At 41.3% G+C, this 19,240-nt stretch overlaps 1 protein-coding gene across 3 annotated transcripts; it reads left to right on the forward strand.

The window, feature by feature from the left end:
- Window positions 1-1,025: 1,025 nt before the first annotated feature.
- Window positions 1,026-18,186, forward strand: LOC118216867 (interleukin-2 receptor subunit beta-like). Of its 3 annotated transcripts, none has more exons than XM_035398466.1 (10): window positions 1,026-1,169; window positions 11,149-11,239; window positions 11,772-11,886; window positions 11,996-12,077; window positions 12,658-12,754; window positions 13,016-13,149; window positions 13,479-13,674; window positions 14,398-14,515; window positions 15,903-15,987; window positions 17,141-18,186. In XM_035398466.1, the coding sequence occupies exons 2-10, from the start codon at window positions 11,170-11,172 to the stop codon at window positions 17,816-17,818; spliced, it is 1,575 nt and encodes a 524-aa protein (XP_035254357.1). In that variant the 5' UTR covers window positions 1,026-1,169; window positions 11,149-11,169; the 3' UTR covers window positions 17,819-18,186. The 3 variants fall into 3 exon arrangements, with proteins under 3 accessions (XP_035254357.1, XP_035254363.1, XP_035254349.1); XM_035398472.1 differs by lacking the exon at window positions 1,026-1,169 and adding an exon at window positions 8,727-8,865; XM_035398458.1 differs by lacking the exon at window positions 1,026-1,169 and adding an exon at window positions 8,728-8,974.
- The last annotated feature ends 1,054 nt before the right edge of the window (window positions 18,187-19,240 follow it).

Raw genomic sequence — 19,240 nt, forward strand, 5'->3', positions numbered from 1 at the left:
GTTAGGTGTCTTGCTCAAGGACACTTCGACACGCCCAGGGCGGGGTTTGAACCGGCAACCCTCCGACTGCCAGACAATCGGTCTTACCTCCTGAGCTATGTCGCCCCAGATTAGGGAGTCATGAATGCAAAATACATCACCAAATAGATACCGACGGTCTGTGTATAATCAAGAAGTGTAACGTTAGCCAAACAAACCAACAATAGTCTTGAAAGTAAATTGCGCTGCGCAGCTAATCTGTCTTTACACAGCGATTTTCCTAACATTAATATCTCAAAAGTAACAAGGACAGCTGAAGATAGACAGGGGAACCATAGTGCAAGTGTTTTATAAGGAAAGGAGGGAGGAGAAAATGGGCTGTAGTTCTGGATGACAGAGCAGTTAATAGTTTCTGGAGCAGGGGAGGTTGCAAGCTTGTTTTAAGATTGTGGAGACACATTCAGTGGACAGAGATGAGTCTCCAGGGGAATTATGGGAGGGAAATTAATAAGAAAGATGTCAGGAGAGACTGGAGGACGGGTATGGAGATGGGACCTATGGAACAGGTGGTTGGACGGTGGGATAGTTGGAATTGAGAGAGGTCAGCATCTCTAAGAATAGAGACTGCAGAGAGAGAGAGAGAGGAAGAGAGAGAGAGTAGTGGTAGGAAGAGAGGGAGGTTTATTTCTTGCAAGGACTGGCTGAGGTATTGGGGGACAGTGTAATCTCTATCACTTAGGGAACCCTATGCAAAAACTGCACTGTTACTGTTTCCCTAATGGGTTTCAAAGATTCTGGCTGGTGGGCAAACAGGAATAAAATAGTTCTGTTAAAGTTAAATTAAAGTTCATTTAAAGTTAAACTTTAAATAAAGATCACGTTGATTGAATGATGAGAACTGCACAGTTCTGTTGTGGAGGAAAAAGGTCAAGAGAAAGGGGGTTTTCACTTGATGAAGTGACTTGGTTTCTAAATCAACCACAGAAACTGGTTAAAAAAAGTCAGAGAAAGATCAAGAGACAGATAGAGATTGAGAGAGAGAGAGAGAGAGCATATCGATTCAGTTGAAATCAGGATGAAAGACAAACAGAGAGGAGGTTTTCATTTCATATCTCTGATTCATTGAATGAACCCAACTCTACAGTTTGGAGATCCCAGAGCCTAAATCAAGAGAAAGACATCAGAACAGTGTAAGTCCACTGGTAATTATTTGTGAATGATAAACGTATTATTATTATTGTTATTAGTATTAGTTGTAGTTGTAGTAGTAGTATTGTTGTTGTTGTTGTTGTTGGTGTTGTTGTTGTTATAATTATTAATAATAATAAGTAGTAGTAGAGGCAGTAATACTACCGGAAGCAGGATGTTACACAATGAAATGTTGTTCTGACTGAAAATTTAAACACACATTGTGCAATACTGTAGGGACTTTTTCACAGAATGGTAGAATCAGAGCAAAATGGGCACTGGGCTGAACGGTAGGTCTTAACAATGTGTTTATAATTCAGTGGCGGACTGTCACAGAACAAAAGCATAGGCCGTCTGAGGAAGGGGAGAGCTGCTGCGTCTACTCATTACAGAGGCTCATTCCTTTTCATTTGGTGGTTCTGACTTTAAATGACAATCTCAACTAAAGTTCGTGGAAATTTCACAAGGGATTTGGCAAAAACTTTTAGTTACCTGATTCTGGTTTGTTTTGGTTTTTTTTTATATGCAAGGTTTTTGTGCTCTTTTCAATGTTCACTTAGGCTGACATCCAACAGGTTAAATTAGCTGATTGCCAGCTCCAAACTGCTGCGCATAGCTCTAATAAATGTGGCAGTGCACTACTTATGCAACAGTTTAAGCGTAAAGGCCCAGCTTAACATATGAATGCCAGAAACTATCAACTAACATAACAATGTACTTTCTTTGGGATTAGAGCTATCTTTCTGTGCTTACATGAAGTGGCTGGTTGACCACAGATGGCTCTGCTCAGATAATACATACTGGTTTCCTACTCTGGGGGCGGAAGTCAGTTGTGGACAAGGATAACTGAATAAATGAACTGATCGGACTGAAATACCACAAAATGTCCAAATGGATTTGTCCTCTCAGTGCTTTCCTGCACTCAGTATTACTCACACGTCCAAGAAGACCTTCCCCAGAAACCGTTAGAGTGGAAATTTTATGAAACACCCACACACAACTAGAGAAGCTGCTCTTAGCAGTCTGTGTCCAATTTTAGTTACTTTCCATCTTGATCATGGCTTTGAAAAAAATGAATAATAATCCAAACGTCATTTTATTACTTTTTTTTATGTGACTGAAAACAGGAATTTGGTTTACAAGATAAGAGCCAGATTAAAAACTGAAACGATCACAGCTTCTTTTAAATCTCGGCTCATCCACCGCCAGTGGCAGTAGGTGTTTTGAAGGCATAAAAGAAAATGTGATACATTTGTCTGGAGCTTATTAATTGAATATGTTTTAATTAAGAAACCCAGATACTACAATATTTTTATGATCTGCTCATCAATGTGTTGTGCCTTTCTGTGTTCCCTTTATCTTTCCATTATCAGAAATTGTAGAATCTTTTGCTGCCAGCGGCAGTGTAGTATAATGGATAAGGAACTGGTCTTGTAACCTGAAGTTCACAGGTTCCATTCCCAGGAAGGGAAGGTACATCAAGGGCATTGCCTCAGTGTGTATCCAGCTGTATAAATGGATGCAACGTAATGCTTTGTAAAGGTTGTGTAAGTCACTCTGGATAAGAGCAGCAATGATCACCTTGCTGTCCCACTCCAGATGAGGCCCTCCTTTCAGTCACATCTATTTTCTGTTCTGGGCCACCCAGTGGTGGAATGAATTCTCCACCACGGCAGAGTAGAGCTTCTGTCTGTCTTCCACCATACACTGAAAACTCACCAGTTCATATTTTATTGCGATCCAAAAAACTGAGCTTTTGTTATGGATAGAATAGCCCTGTTTCTGATATATCCAATGCAATTTTTCCTTGAGTCCATTTTTAAACGGCTACATTCTCAATCTCCCTCTTGCTCTTGTTATGGAACGCCACGTTACCATGCAGGATTATGTGATTACCTCTGCTAATGGCTGCAACACAAAAGACTTGCTAGCCTCCGCTGTTTGCTGTTAATCTTTTTATATGCTCTTTTGTAAGTTTCTCAAAATGAGAAAAACTGTCAAATTCCCTCAATGCAGGTGTATCATCCTGATGGAGCAATACATATTGTCACTTTAAAAAATAAAATAAAAAACTCTCATATCACAAATTGCATCCAATGAGACGACTCAAAGGCAAACCAACAGAAAGGCAGGTTGTGATCCACGGCTGGTGGCACTTTTAGCTAAATGCTGTGGCATCGCCCAGGGAAGGAGGTATCAGTAGGCAGGATATGCCCCGTCTCACTGTGCAAAAAACAACTCTTTTGGACAATTGGACGCTGTATGTTTGCACTGGTAACACTCCAACAGAACAATTATACATCAATACTGTGAACAGTAGGGTTAGAGTGTGTGGCAGCATATGGAGAGGAAATGCTTAACAGAGGATACAGATTTTGGTATACAATTAGCGTAACAGGTTTATTTAGTACATAAAAACAGTCAGGGTGCACTACAGTATGGCCACTGGCTTATCTCCTTCACAGAAAATAAAGGAATCCTACATTTTGGTAAAATACTGATGAAAAAGAACTTGGATCTGCTTTCATTTACCCTTCAAGGGATCAGAGGAATCAAATTTAAAAAACTAAGCATGAATATTTTATTTGTGAAACATTTACAGAAGCTTCAGCAGATAATCTGAATAATACACTGTCAAAAGATCACAATCCTAACAAATCCTGGCAGAATATTTATGACTGCAATGGGAATCAAATGTATGCTAATGTGTACTCTACAAGGGTAACCTTGTACACTGGGTGTTGATTTAACACTGAATATTACACGACAAAGCACTGTGTAAGATCTACTGACCTGAGCACTCCTTAACAATGTGTAGCATTATGGGTCTATATCTTATGATTTTAAGGGGAGGATGGGGGCTTGAGAAACAGAAATATGGTGAAGAGTGGATGGGAGGGGAGAGGAGAAGCTGTTAGAGGGGGTGCGGTTGGTAGAGCAATTGAAAGCTTGCTCATGTTTGTGGTTGTTGTGAGTGTTTGTTTACGCATGGGACTAACACCTACATGTTCAGGGAAATGGTTTCAGTTTGCATTTTGGCAGGAATTGCTAAACTGCTGTGGCTAGCTTTTTTTCTTTTTTTTGTTTTTTTGCTGTTAACCGCGGTGTGCTCACTCCTATCTCTCTGTCAAAGCTCTGTGGCTAAACTTTAAAATTTATCTGTTTGTGTGTGTGTGTGTGTGCATGCATGCTTATGCGTGTGTGTCTGCGTTTGTTTGTGTGCGTCCACGTATGCATGCATGTGAGTGTGTGTGTGTGCACATGTGCGCATGCGTTCATGACTCATTTCACTTAGACCAAGGACAGCTTGGTCAAACTCCCACTGCCCCCTTTAAAAACAATGTGGCTAGAAGCATTTTTCACCTCCCTGCACTATTTTCAGTGCCATCCATGGGTTGATTGATTCTAATGAATGAGATGAACTGTGTTCATGTTTTGGTTTTGTTGAGCGGTGACCGTTTCTGAAGTCTCTTTTGCAGATAGATTCTATGCATTCATTCTGTGGATTAACATTCTGTGTTGGTGTCTTCATGGAAAGGTGACTGTTCCCTCTTTCGCACAAAGGGAGAGCCCCCATTTCTGTTTTCATCGCAATGAGTCATTTTAGGTTTCACCTCATTGGCTGAGAGAATCTTGGGAAAGGTTAGGGGGACAGAGCGAGAGAATGCCAGCTGCTTGACCTCACTGATCACATGATCACCATTACTGTAGATTAGTGAGCTGAGCCAGACCCTTTGGTGCAGCTTGTTGGAAATGTTGAAAAATGCCTTTGAAAAAAAAAAAATAGGAAAGGAACATCCTGTGAACAACAGGAAGTACTATGAAACATGAAAGACGTCAGTGGAAAAAAACACCTACACGACTACAAAACATTAAAAAACGTATTTTGTCCGTTGTCCTCTCAGGGACAAATGTGAGCGTGGCTACACAGGAATCAATTACCTGTGGTACTGTTCACACTGTTTTGGAGAAAGGCAGAACTGTAAGACAGAAATATAGGTGTTCTGTTGGTGATAGTGCTTTTTCTCATGTTTAGCAGAAGGGCAAATGGTGATACCGTCATGCTGGGCACAGTCAGCTGTTTTAGAATCTGCCTGCTCTTTCTTATCCTTGAGGTTCTGGGGCCTCATTTATAAAAAAAATTGTTCTTAGATTTATACTTGAACTTAGTCTTAAGATCATTTCCGACGGAATGCTTACGTGGATAGTGGATTGACAAACAATTAATTCCTCACACCTTTAATTGATACTTCCCATCAAATTGTTCATAAAGCTAATGCAAAGTTCACTACAGGCTTGGACGCATATGCATCATGCATATGCATAACCAGCAGGAAAATCACTTACGTCAAGTCTAGATTTTGCGTAGAGATAAGATCATTTCCACATCAAAGTAAAGTTTTATAAATAACTACTTATACATGGTTTTCTGCGTAAATCATACTTAAGATCAAAATTGATCGTAAGCCCTGACGGAAAGCAACACTGACCCAAATGTCCAGTGTCTGTGGTTTCCGTTTGCTACGGCACGTATCATTTTCAGTGCACGTGCTGAAAACATTCTGCATGAGTTTCAACATTCTTGAGACTTTATGCCTACAAAGGTTGTTTAACAACAGAAATTTAATTTTCACTGTCTAAACCGAATACTCAGCATTTGGAAGTCGTGGAAGAAATCACTCACCTCAGTGAATATTTCTGACCGTGAAAAGGACATGATCCAATTTTACATTGACGAGCATCTAAATACAGCACCTTCTCAAAATACATATTTTTTGTTATTATTCAGCTCTCTTATAAATAAGTAGGCATACTAATAATAATAAAAATATTTTGAGAATTGAGAATATTCAGTCAATGAATGAATATTCAGTCAAAAGTTCAGTCAATGGATCAATCATCCATAGGATCAACTTGTCAACTGTTGTCAAACTCCTGTGCACGCAGCAACTAACTATGAGAATTCACAGAGAACTTAACCTATGAAATAACTGCATTTGGTGTACAAATGCTCAGTGGGACTGGACCAAGTTCTGATAATTAAAGAATTTTATCATATTGTTAGTCTCTTGCTAAAAAGGTATTAAGTGTGCTTTCTACAAGCTGCACCACAGGGTCCAGTTCAACTCACTGATCTACAGTAATGGTGATCATGTGATCCGTGAGGTCATGCAGCTGGCATTCTCTCACTCTGTCCCCAGCCTTTCCCAAGATGCTTTCCACCAGTGAGGTGAAACTTATGGTGGCTCATAAGGACCATAGCAGATCTGGAGCTTCCGCTCTCTGTGAAACAGAAAGCAGAATATATCTGAGAAATTATTACATCAGGGAAAATATTTTTATATTTAAAAAAAATAAATACAAAAGTTCTGCCATATATTTAACCTGAGTATCCAGGTTCTTAAGAATTATTATATTCTAGATATTCTATAACAATTAGAGGAGGTATAAATTTCCCTTACAAATGGAAATGAACTTAAAATATTTTATTTTATTTTATTTTATTTTATTTTATTTTATTTTATTTTATTTTATTTTATTTATTTATTTTTTTATTTTATTTATTTATTTGACAAGGACAATGCACATTGATCAACATCACTGTTATGTGATGTAAATGTGCCAGATTTAGCTAGATCGCTAATTTCCATCTGTTGTCCCTGGGAAGGCTGATGTCAACACATTAATAACAAACAGACCGGACTAGAAGCCATAGTACAACATTAAAAGTGCATAAAAACAGACACACAGAGCTTGTATGCAGGCATGAGCAACACAGAAGCAGGCACATGCAAAGGAACAATGGAGCACATAAGCCAAGCATATACAGCATAAAACAAGCGCATACAGAAGGTATTAAAGCATAAAAAAATCACAAAACGATGCATCACATGATGATATGCAAATACTCCACAATATGACACAACACACATGCAGTTTAGTAGTGACTTAACAGCCATTATATATATACATACATACATGTATGCACATATATACATCCATATACACACACATATATATATATATATATATATATATATATATACATATGCATACAAATATCCATACATATATACACATATATCCACACGTACATATACACAGTATACACATATAAACAAAATTTAAAATACTGACAGCATATTCAGATATCATGTTGACATTGTTGATTACCTAATAACCAAATTTTTACATTTCGGGTGAATGTGCCAATGTTTGTCAGGTCTCTCAAGTCTGCAGGCAGGGTGTTCCAAATATGTGATGCTGACAAAGGCTGATTGGCTAAAAGCACTTTTCCTTAATGGTATTATGCAATCCCCTCTTGTGGATGCCCTAGTGGACCTACTTGCAGTTTTTTTCACATACTCTGTCAGCACAGGATGAGCGAGACCATTAAGGATTTTAAAAACTAAATGTGCGTCTGCAAATTTGACCAGATTTTCCTAATTTAGGAGGTCATACTTGGCTAAGATGGCACAGTGATGATGTCGGTTTGACCTTTTGTCTAGGACCTTTAGAGCCTAGACAAAATCCGGGTCTTTGGATTTAATTAAGATGGTTGTTTTTTCTGGAATTATTGTCACAATTATATGGAGATCAAGCTAGAGGCTGTTGAGTGTTTCTATCTAAAAATTCTTTTAAAAATTGCGCAGAAATAAAACACACTTCTGAACACTTTTTGCTATGAGTGGCAGTCACTCACACACACACACACACACACACACACAAGCACATGCACACGCAAACACGCACTAAATAAATAAATAAAAGCAGATATGAAAATTGTGGTTGAATATAAGGAAGGGATTCTTTTGGGTGCTTGCTTGCAGCTGCAGTTGTGAAACACTGATTGGATGTAGGGCAACAAGCAGGACAATGACTGCTTCATTATCATTGTATCTGCTGGGCTTTAAATATATTTGTGTCAAAAGGAGTATAATTTATTTATTTTTTGTTAAATGTGCTTGTGCACGTAATGCAAAGGCTATTCTGTAAATGTGTACCAAAGTCTGTGCTAAAGTGTAAGTAACATTAGCATAACCTAAAGTATGATATACGTTTCAATACAAACTAGAGCGTGGATTATATTAACATAATATAATGTATCTAGTATGAAAAACATTAACACAAACTAAAAAATGTATACTATTCACATGAACTAAAGTATTAATAATGGTAGTAGAAACGTAACTGTGAATAACATGAACACAACGTAAAATATGGATAACATGGACACAAACTAAAGTGTGCATAATATTAACACAAACTGAAACTGAATATTAACAGAAATAAAGCGCATGTGGGATCATAATGACACAGGACGTGGTTTTTTCTGCTCTATTTATAATACTGCGTGTGGGGCAATAGCCACATGTGTCAGTGGAGACGATGAGAGCCTTAACATCACGAGTGTGTCTTTTCAAATGTTACACACTCTGGTTTCCTGTGCAAATCTCATTGGTCACCTTGATGGTAGGTATGAAAACGAGAGACACAGGAGAGGCTGGGGAGGGGCAGAGTTGAGGGAGTGAGAGAGAGAGAGAGAGGGAGGGAGGGAGAGAGGAAGAGAGAGAGAGAGAGAACGCACGTGTAAGATTAAAAGTGGGTCGCTGACATTGGCAGTTGCGCAGTTCCATTGAACAGAGAGACCCGGGCTTCTCTACTGTCCCTGGACGTGACACACAGCTGGATTATGAGGAAATGATCCTGTGCAGAATCTCCACCTTTCGCTGTAATTTAGACTAACGGCTGATGGTGAAAATGAGAAAAGTGAACTGAGCTGAACTACCAAGCAGAGAAAATAAAGGTGAGAAAGATGACAAGACAGTAAAATTTCAAGAGTTTATTACTTAATGAAACCCTTACAGAGTATCCATGAGTGTACTTTATCACTGTAAAATGTACTTTATCACCATTGTATTTACTATGTAAAAAGGATTTTAACTAGATAGGACTGCATAATAATTTGTCAGAGGATAAAGGAGTCAACTCTCAAGGGATATATTGGATGTGTAACTGATTTTGAAACATCCTTAAAAAGTAACCCATATGAAATCAGGACAGTTTCAGTTACGTAAAGAGCGCGAACTTTGAAGCCTCTTTAAAGGTTTTGTGGAACCTTGGTAGCATCCACACACCGTGCAGAATGTGTAGTCAGACATTACAGTACTAACTGGTGGTTTTGCGTACCAAATGAGGCGGTAGATCTTCATATTCTAATAGTTCAGACAGCGCATGCTGACGCACATGTCACAGACAATAGCTTTTGGTTCCTGTTTGAAGGTATTATCCCATGAAGATGAGCTGCTTTCACATCCGTGGGCGCTGTGATATTTCAGGCGTTTCCGAGGCTGTTAGTCTTCAGAGCACAATGTGCCCCCTATCTACATACTAGTATCAGTAAAACCAGCCACCTGTTAAAAGGAACTACTGCTCAAGCAGCACACAAAAAGGCTGGAATTCCAAAGTGATTTAACAGGGTGTCAGACAGGAGGCACGTTGGAACTGTAAATAGCCAGGGGGTGTCCTGGCAACTAATTTTGTGGGGTTGATTGGGGCTGTCTACGAACTGGTGAGAAGGGGGGGGGGGCTGTTGGGGGTGTTTGTGATTGCAGACCGGGGAGTACATCATTCTGTTATTTTTTATTTTTTTCATCCTGCTTGCTGATGGGACTGTGGCTACACCCATACCTACTTCCTACGTCATTGGGGTTGGGCCACCACATATGGCCATTGTGGTCAGCAATAAGCTTTCGGGGTCACGTTGCTGTAGCAACAATCTCGAAACAGCAGGAATAGGACACTACGAGTCCACAACGAGTCCATCACACTTTGTTGATGAAAGAGGAAAATGTCTCAGTTTGGTCAGTGGTAGCAGGACATGCCAGAAACGTGATTGCCTTGCTGATGGCATTGCTGTCTTCAAGCACACCTCTCACTGCAAGAAAGAAATTCTTTAACCTGGGTTGAAGATGAAGTGAAGATTCAGTGATTACTGACATTGACCCTGCCTTCTCGGGGTCTACGTGTTTCGTGCCAGGTGAACGTCTGTTACATCAACACAACCAACAGAACCCTCCGCTGTAGGAGGTTTTAGCAGTGTGAAGCGAGCTCCCCCCCGTGCCAGAGAGCTGCAAGGGGGGGGTGCGGAGATGTGACGATGAATAGACACATATTCAGGACAGCAAATCCGCAAGCAGTACAAAAACAGTGCAAAAACAGAAGAAACAAAAAGACATATTACTGTGAAAATAAAATCACGAGATGTTTTGGGTGGCATAAAAACTCCATTTCGAACCAGCCTACTGTTGGAAAAATCTAAAAAGGAGACTAGCAGCATTACGAGATTGGCAGGTGGGGGTCGAGGAGTTTTGCAACGTAAGGAGAGTGAGGTGGGGACTTCTGAAAAACCCCTGCTCTAGGAAAACCTTTGCATTCGCATTTTTTTGGACCGGTGGTAGGCTATTGACTCCTGCCTTTGGAGAGATGCGCGGCGGCTGGGTTTCGTTTGGACGTTAAAGTCAACAACTGATCCAGATACAGGAAACCTGGCGAGATGACTGCGCAATCAAATGCTCCATAGATAAAGGAAGTGCTCGGCGACAATGAAAATCTACACAGTAGAATAAGCAGGGGTGGACAACCAAGAATAAAACAGGCTGGGGGAATTATTGATATCTGTATAGTGATGATCAGTATATATGATTGATGTATCATTCTTGTTTGACTTGTCATAACTTTCTGACCGAGCCTGTTCTTACTGTGTGAACTGGACTTGATGATCACGGCTGTGGATAACTGTTACGTAATGAGTATTGTACGTTTTCAAACCTGTGTTTTGTAGTTGTCCAACGACCTTCAGTACGCACTTAATTTACGTCGCTTTAGACAAAAGCATCTGCCAAATATATGCAATGTGGTGATGTATTTATAGATTTTTTTTCTGTACAGTATATAACACCTATATATCTCTCCATACAGAATGAGCGTCTAAAACCAGTGATGGGGCCTCTACGGTTTTCTGTCTACGTGCTCCTCCTTGCTCAGCTCCACCCCAGTCACTCCCACCAGAGTAAGTGTGAAAAGCCCCCCACACAACCGCGAAGTATTTTAGTGCCGGCACGCTAAGAAGGGCCGGGCGCTTAAAACAGCCTCTTCTTGCACTGTGGAGATGCAGCATAGGGGTTCAGGCGCAAAGTCCGTGAGCAGAAGCCTGTGGCGCACTGCCGAAATGCTTTTTTTTTTTTTTTTCTTTCAAGAAGCCTCCTGAGTTACATGAATTGCAAACATTTCCATCCACCTGAAAAACATAAATTATGATATTAACACAGTCAAATGTTCAGTGTTACAGCGGCAGTGCGGCAGTAACTCCGACAGATTACGTTTGTAGATTAATCAGGAACAAAGTCTGCTTCATAGGAAAATGTACTCTCTCAGAGTCGAGGTATCACTGAACATTTTATTCTTTATAGACCTGGGTCATGTCGAGGGTGTCAGAATTGCACAATACTCTCGTGGTTTCCCTTTAGGGGATATGTGCTGTCATTTTCTTTTAGTTTCCGCTGACAGTGCGACGTGTGTTTGTGTCCTGACTGTCTCTGAAGGCCTGAGATGTCTGAATGACTACATAAACAACATTACCTGCGTCTGGGAGAGCGGAGGAGTCCCGCCAGCCGCAGTCTGCACTCTCCATGGCGTTTCCGTAGGTTTGTGGGAAACGTAAGGATCACCGTCTTTGTTTTAATGTGGGCCCAGCTTTCCCACAATGCAGCTGTACTCTGGTCCCGTTAGAAAGTCGCTGAGTGCTTTTTACCCTCTTTTCGTACAGCACATATTCAAAATGTGAACTGAAGCCCTTGAATAAGCAGGATCCATCACTACGAGGGTGCCACCTTGTTTTTGAGACAAAGGTAAGGCTACACAAGTCCACTTAAAATGTGAGGGACTGGTGGCGGTTCTCGGACAATCACTGGCTTTGGATAGTGAAAGGGTGTGTGCTATCAGTGTGTGCCGTTTATCTACATTGTGCTATGAGCCTAAATTTGTTGCGAGACATTATTATTTCAAAAACAAACAGTTTCCTTTGACTTCAATTAAACACAAAGATCCATCTTGAAGACGCGTTTGCCCGGTTTGCAGAAGAACCTGAACACTAGTGTTCAGCACCTGATGTACATCATCTAATGATGCTCGTTTAGATTGATGAGTTTCAAAGGCATGCAGTAGGCCAAAATGAACTCCATGGAAAACAGTGAATCGGGTAATTAATTAGACATCAAACCAGCACAAAATCATGAATAAGGGGAAATGTGTTGCAATCTTCTTAGTTATTGAACTGACTAAAAAAAGAGTGAAATTGTGTGCATGTCTGCCTGTGTGTACACGTGTACACATGCATACACTCATGTTTGTGTGTGTGTGTGTGTGTGTGTCCATATCTGTGTGCTAATTCAGTGATGAAAAGGCTTTGCATTGTTTATTCTCTTTCAGCAATTCCATGGAAAGACTAAAATTCCCATACATGTCAACTGTGAGAACGTGACGGATCCTGTGGCTCAGATACAGCACTATGAACCACGCCTACACAGTAAGTGTCTCCACTACTGAGTTCAGTGGTAACTTACCTTTCAACTTGACCTTTGTTACTTCAGTTATTACTGTAGATGAGGAGCAAGGGCATTACATGCATATATATATATATATATATATATATATATATATATTTGTATTGCATGTTTGTATTATTAGTCATAAAAAGATATGAAAGAAAACAGTAGATACATCCATCGCGGGAGGTTGTGATGGCACAGTCTTTGTGTGTGTGTGTGTGTGTGTGTGTGTGTGACAGTAAAAATGAATCCGCCTGGCAAACCGAACATCACCAATTACACCATCTCCTGGAGTCCTGGCCATCCTTTCTCAGATATTCTGCCCGACTACGCTTTCCAGCTGCAGTTCAAGCAGAAAGACCAGCGCTGGGAGGTGAGTGAGGCAATGAGCATTGCGTTGCTCACAGTGCATCAGCCTCGCCATGACATTACATTACATTGCAGGCACTTAGCAGGTACTCTTAACCACTTAACCAGAGCAACTTCCAGAACTTCTTACACAGCACTCATTGACACGGCTGGGTGCATGCTGAAGGTTAAGTACCTTGCTCAAGAGTGCAATGGCAGTTTCCCACCTGAGAATCGAACCTGCATCATTTGGGTCATAAGCCTGGCTCCCTGCCCACTGTGCTGCACTCCCACCCACACATGTACACCATACCAAGGCGTGCCAAGGCATTGAGGGTGTCCCGTCTGTGTCAGGATGTAGATCCCGTCACCATATTGGACAAAAGGACGCAGGAGCAGCTCAGCGAAGAAGCCCTGGAGAAAGGGAAGAGCTATCAGGTCAGGGTTCGAGTGGGCGTGCCCCCCCAGGATGAAGGCTACAAAGGAGAATGGAGCCACTGGGGCCCCATCACTTCCTGGAGGTCAGAGGTCGGGAGGGAACTAACCAGAGGTAAAGTGACAGCTCCAAATATCTCAAGTAAGGTTCGAGGCTGCAATGTCTTGTGGGGTTTGCTGTCAGAATTTTGGGCAAGCCACACAGAGTTCAGGAGAGAACCGCCCATACACTGCTTCTCTCATAAAGCGTTTGCTGAGTTTAACCGCTTATCGGTTGTTCCTAGGAATAATAAAATAGGGATCGGACAGGTGTATGGGCACCTCGTGTGAAGAGGACAAAAAGGAGGTGCACCAATCACAAAGCATGTTGGCAATAAACAGCAGAGCAAAGCTGATGCTGATTGGTGGATATACTTCCTGGCTATCCCAGACGTTGTATCTTCCAATCACCGTTGCCATTTTCCTATTGGTAGTTAGACACGTACTCGGTGACTGGTGTAGCTTATCTTTGCTTTTTCCCTATTTAATTATTTGAGTGTTTCCCTCAGGTTTTGGTCAAAGAGGCCTTCATCTGAAGCATTACATGTATGTTTTATCTCCTAGCAGCCCAATCTAATGCTACAATTAAGCCAGATGTGTGAAGCTTTGCATTCAATTTTAAATGCTATTTTTATACAGGATACCACTGAACATATTTCTACTCTGCTCGTCATTTATTTAATAAAACAGAATGTCCCCAGAACCTTTCACAGACTGCAAGAAGTGGTAATTGCAAATGTGTAAAAATGGCTCCTATTTGAAAAAAAAAAAAAAGTGTTTCTCCATGCGTTGATTTCAGAAGTGACCAGGCCACCAGCAGACACAATGAAAGAGAAAGAGAGGATGCTTATCGGTTGTGGCGCTGTGCTGTTGGTGTTTCTGGTGGCCATCAGCATCACATTACCCATCAGACTCTGGTGAGTCACGCTGCGGGGGGAGGGGGGGGGGGGGGGGGGAACAGAAGGGATCAGAGGGTAGGTACTGATGGGTGGGATAGCAATCCGAAAGAAGTTACTCTGAGTTATCTGATTCCCAGACACGGAGTCCTGTACTGGGGGGTGACAGTGCACAACAGTACTTCCCTGCTCCTTTACAAACCACTCAGTTATTGCCCATCTTGCCCCATGGCCTGAAGACACATCCCTTCAGACTGTACATGGATTAACTGACACTACTCTGCAGGGCACTTCTAATCTAGAATCACTCTTATATTTCTATCTTGTTCCTCTAGCACTTTACTATTACACTTGAATCGCCATCCAGCACTTATATTTCACTTGTGTCATCATCTTGATGTTGTAGCTCATTGTCATGCTTCCTAGACTTATCACAACTTCCTGACCAAGCCTATGCTTACTGTGTGAACTGGACTTAATTTGTTCATGGTTATGAATAACTGTTACATAGTGAATATTGTACGTTATCGGACCTGTGTTTTGTAGTTCTTCCAATGACCTTCCCTATACACTTACTGTACGTCACTTTGGGTAAAAGTGTCTGTCAAATAAATGTAATGTAATGGAGCTCTGGAGCTTGTAATTAATAGTCTGTGCATTTGAAACAAGTGTGAGGAACAGCTGTGGAGTCCTAGTGTCATGTGCTTATACAGAAGTGAAGTACAAAACTAGTAACCCACACACTGTGGTCTGTGAAGGCAGACCCAGCTACAGACAAAATCGTATACAGTGCCGTACAAGAACTGTCGCTCCACATACTTATGGACCGTGCTGTAGTATTTAAACTGCTATAATAAAAATAAACATCTGTGTGAACAATGCATACTAAAGTCACTCATTATCCACTGAAACATGCTTTCTCCCACTTGATTTTTTCTCATGAAAGCACTTCACCAATGTATGTTTTTCCCATCATAGTGTATACATATTTTTGCCAGGGGATGGGTCTGGCCATATAGGAAAATGGTCTTCAAATTACTTTATTTCATTATTCATCCTTCTTGAACCAACACAGCCGCATCAAGCATTATCACCTTTAACTCTACAGGTACAGTCTAAGGTCTGGTTTTTGGAAACTAAACCTTAATCACAACAGTAAATGTACAGCACTGGAAATGGGCAGTATGTGAAATAGACAGGTTAGCTGTGTGCTGTATGCTATCCTCAATAACGGTGACTGTTAAAAAGCAGAATAAATAATGTAATAATGTATTCAGTGTGGTAGGTAGGGGCACCACTACCTTCCGTAGGCAGGCGTAGCTCCTGTACAAAATGAGACAGGCAGACTGACATCGTTCGTATTTAATTGGAGAATTGATGTTCTCTTCCACCTCCTTCCATTTTCTAGGGTCAACAAGGCGAACTGCAAACCGGTCCCCAATCCCTCTAAGTATTTTGAAGTCCTCAATTCAATTCATGGCGGAAATTTCCAGGTATTTCTATGATCCAGAACAGTTGATATTGTGGAAAATCAACTTAAAGTCAAAATAAATCCAGAAAGATCTATGCCTTCTACAATTCTGATGCCTGTCCCTCACCATGAAAATACGTATGACAAAAATATTGCCTGTGATTAATTAGTAATAATAATAAAAGGGAATAAAAACAAACAGAACAAGTATTAAATAAAATGCAATGAAACAAAAATAAAATGGCAAAAAAGAAAGATTAAAATAATAAAACTCCATAGAAAAGTTTAAGAAAAAGATTTAAAGAGACACAGCTGGGGTTGCAGTATGATAAAAGTAAGTTGAACAGTGTGTTAAGAGTTTTCTTAAGAAGTGTGCTGTTTTGATCTCTATGAGAAGGGTGGTCCAGAGATTAGGGGAGTTGACTAAAAAGCATCACATCTGGTTTCCAGCCTAGATGCCAGAACAGCCAGAATAGCCTTATCGTAGCCTTTAAGATATGTCTAAATTAAAGTATTTTTATAATTTAGCTGCCCTAGCTGCTATTGATTATGTAAAAATACTTACAATACCAAGGCTTAATTTATTTTAAGATTTAGGTATCAAACACAGATGCAGTGGACAAGAATTTGAATAACTTTTTAGTTACCTTAAATAAATTTCAACAAATTTTTTAAAAGGTGGGATTTTAAAGTAACATTTTTGTGGTTCTCAGACGATTTTATTCCCTGAATGAAGTCTCCTGTCTTCACAGAGCTGTTTTAACTGATAAGAGCCTAGCAGGCGTAAAAAAAAAAACCCCGAAACGTGCATTTCTCACTGCAGCTTCTTGGTGTGGTTTCTGTTTCTTTGAATCGTCCACGGTGACGGATATCGTCAGACGCTCGTGTACGTGGGCTCTTTCCAATCTAGTGGAGGGTTTGGGCGGTGGCCCGAGAGGGAGTGGGACTCTCGCTGCGTAGTACAGTTTTTTTTTTGTCTTTTTTAGCGCAAGGCCCACCGCAAAGTTTCCGTTTCAAACGTCAATCTCGTCAAGACGGCAGTTGTGAAAACTGATTATCATGTATCAAAGACTGAGACATGATTCTCTGAGTCTTTGATACACAACTGTTTGCCCTCCCCTGTACCTCCCTCCTCCTCCCCCTCCCCCTCCCTCTCCCCCCCTATTCCATAACAGAAGTGGCTGAGTCCTGTGTTCTCTGCCCAATCCTTTGATGTCCTCCAGTATTCTGACGACATCTCCCACGTGGAGGTCTTCAGCGCAAAGGACACCAGCGCCCTCTTCAGGAAAGAGAGCGCCCCTGCATCCCAGCCGCAGGGCGTCAGTGGGCAGTCCCCTAGCTTCTCCAACCTCAGCTACTTCTGCTCCAGTTACCCTTACAAGGTAGAAATGCACCCTGTGTGCTCTGGTGACCAGCCAGCAGAGGGCGCTGCTGAAGAGGAGGGGAAGGATAGGCCAGGGGTGACCAGCGCCGGCTCAATCCAAATGGGCTCTTCCTACGAGAGCCTGCAGACACTCATCGACAGACGAGGGGAGCCCATACACCCGGATTCGGGCATCGGAGTGGGATCTGAGGACCAGGAGGACACCGAGGACGAAGGGGAGGTCGTGCGGAAAGGGACGGCTATCTGCTCCGACCCTACGGCCTTCCTCCCGTTTCTCTGCCCTTTTGGAAAGTCCCCTTTCCACGACCCCTTCCCCCAGCACCCGTCTGCTTTCCCCCATTTTCCCTTCCCATTGCCTAACAAGGGAGCGGGACGATTAGTGCAGCCCTGTAGTGATGAATACATGCCTGTGAAGGAGATCTGTAGCAGCTCAGCAGGCAAGTGTTCTGAGGAAAACACGTCAAAATGAACTCGTGATGCGTTCTGTTCCCCGATTCTGGGAGTTTCAAAGTGACCACAGTCCTATCTGGCAGCTATGAGTGAAAGCGTTTCTCTGTAGAATTAATATGCTTAATATTGTCTTCTGATTGCCTTTTGAGAGGGCACTGCTGCGTAGCACATTCAAAACATCACATTTAGATTTTTGCCCATGGCTCTTAATTCAAAATGTTTTACGGCAGGAAATTTGACTGATGTGTGTACCTGTGAACAGCCTTGCATAACTTTAAGATGCAAAGTAATGCAGTAAGTTTAGCTCTGATCATTCTATGCAACTCCCTCTTTTGACATTCATTAATGACCATACTAATTACTTTCTCTCTTTTTTTTTTGGGCCCAGCAAATGTTGATTTTGTTGTTCTTGTTGTTTAATCATTTTGTGGTTGTTGTTGCTGCTGCTGTTTAATACAGTAATTCCTTTGTTATGCAGTTATTTTAAAACAAATATAATGCAGCTGCCACTTATGGTTGTAATGTTTGACTGTTAAACTCACTGACAGACTGTTTGTAGAAACCAGTGTGCTTTTGCTTAGGTGTGTATGTGTATGTGTGTGTGTGTGTGTGTGTGTGAGAGAGAGAGAGAGAGAGAGAGAGAGAGAGAGAGAGACTTACATGTTTAGTTACATAACTCAGGGATTTTTTTTTTGCATGCCCTTTAAACTGTAATTAAAAGCTGAAAAATAAAAAAAAATTAAAATCCAACTTCAAACATTCATCATCATATTTCTTTCACATGTGGTGTATTCAGCGCCAACAGTTTCTTTAAATTCAAGAAAGAGAGAGAGGTGACAAGACACCTTTTGTGAGCGCAGGCTTGGCTAGTGACAGGAAACAGGTGCTATTCTTCTGAAGAGCGGGCCAGTGAGAGGAAACAGCCTTGTGATGTGGTCTCAGGGCTGCCCCTCCTCACACACCCTCCTCCCATTCCGACGAGTGGAGACAAAAATGGGGCAACGAGATATCTGTCAGCACAATGCTAATCACAAAATCAGATTAGCTTCTCCGAGTTTAAATAATTCCGTTATTCTAAATTGCTAAAAGAACGCGAGAACCACGGACGACCGTTGTGTCTGACGCTGCAGTAACCGGCGTGCACAGGCAGCAGGGAGGCACGCCGACAGCAGCTGCCAGTCAGTTAACTATAAGCAGGCAATTAACTATAATGTGTCGGATCCAGCAAAGCAGCGAAACCATATCCGTCTGCAGCCTGGTAGAAATAGATGCAGCACAACCAGTGCTGGGTAGTAATGGATTACATGTAATCTGAATTACATAATCAGATAACAAATAAATGCAGTAACTGTAATCAGCCCAGAATACTTTTTTTTTTTTAATATGCATAATCTGATTAGACCTACGTTGTGGATTACTTCAAAATACAATTTACACACAT

Source organism: Anguilla anguilla, chromosome 2 (assembly GCF_013347855.1).
Source record: "Anguilla anguilla isolate fAngAng1 chromosome 2, fAngAng1.pri, whole genome shotgun sequence".
In the NCBI taxonomy this organism is placed as follows: domain Eukaryota; kingdom Metazoa; phylum Chordata; class Actinopteri; order Anguilliformes; family Anguillidae; genus Anguilla; species Anguilla anguilla.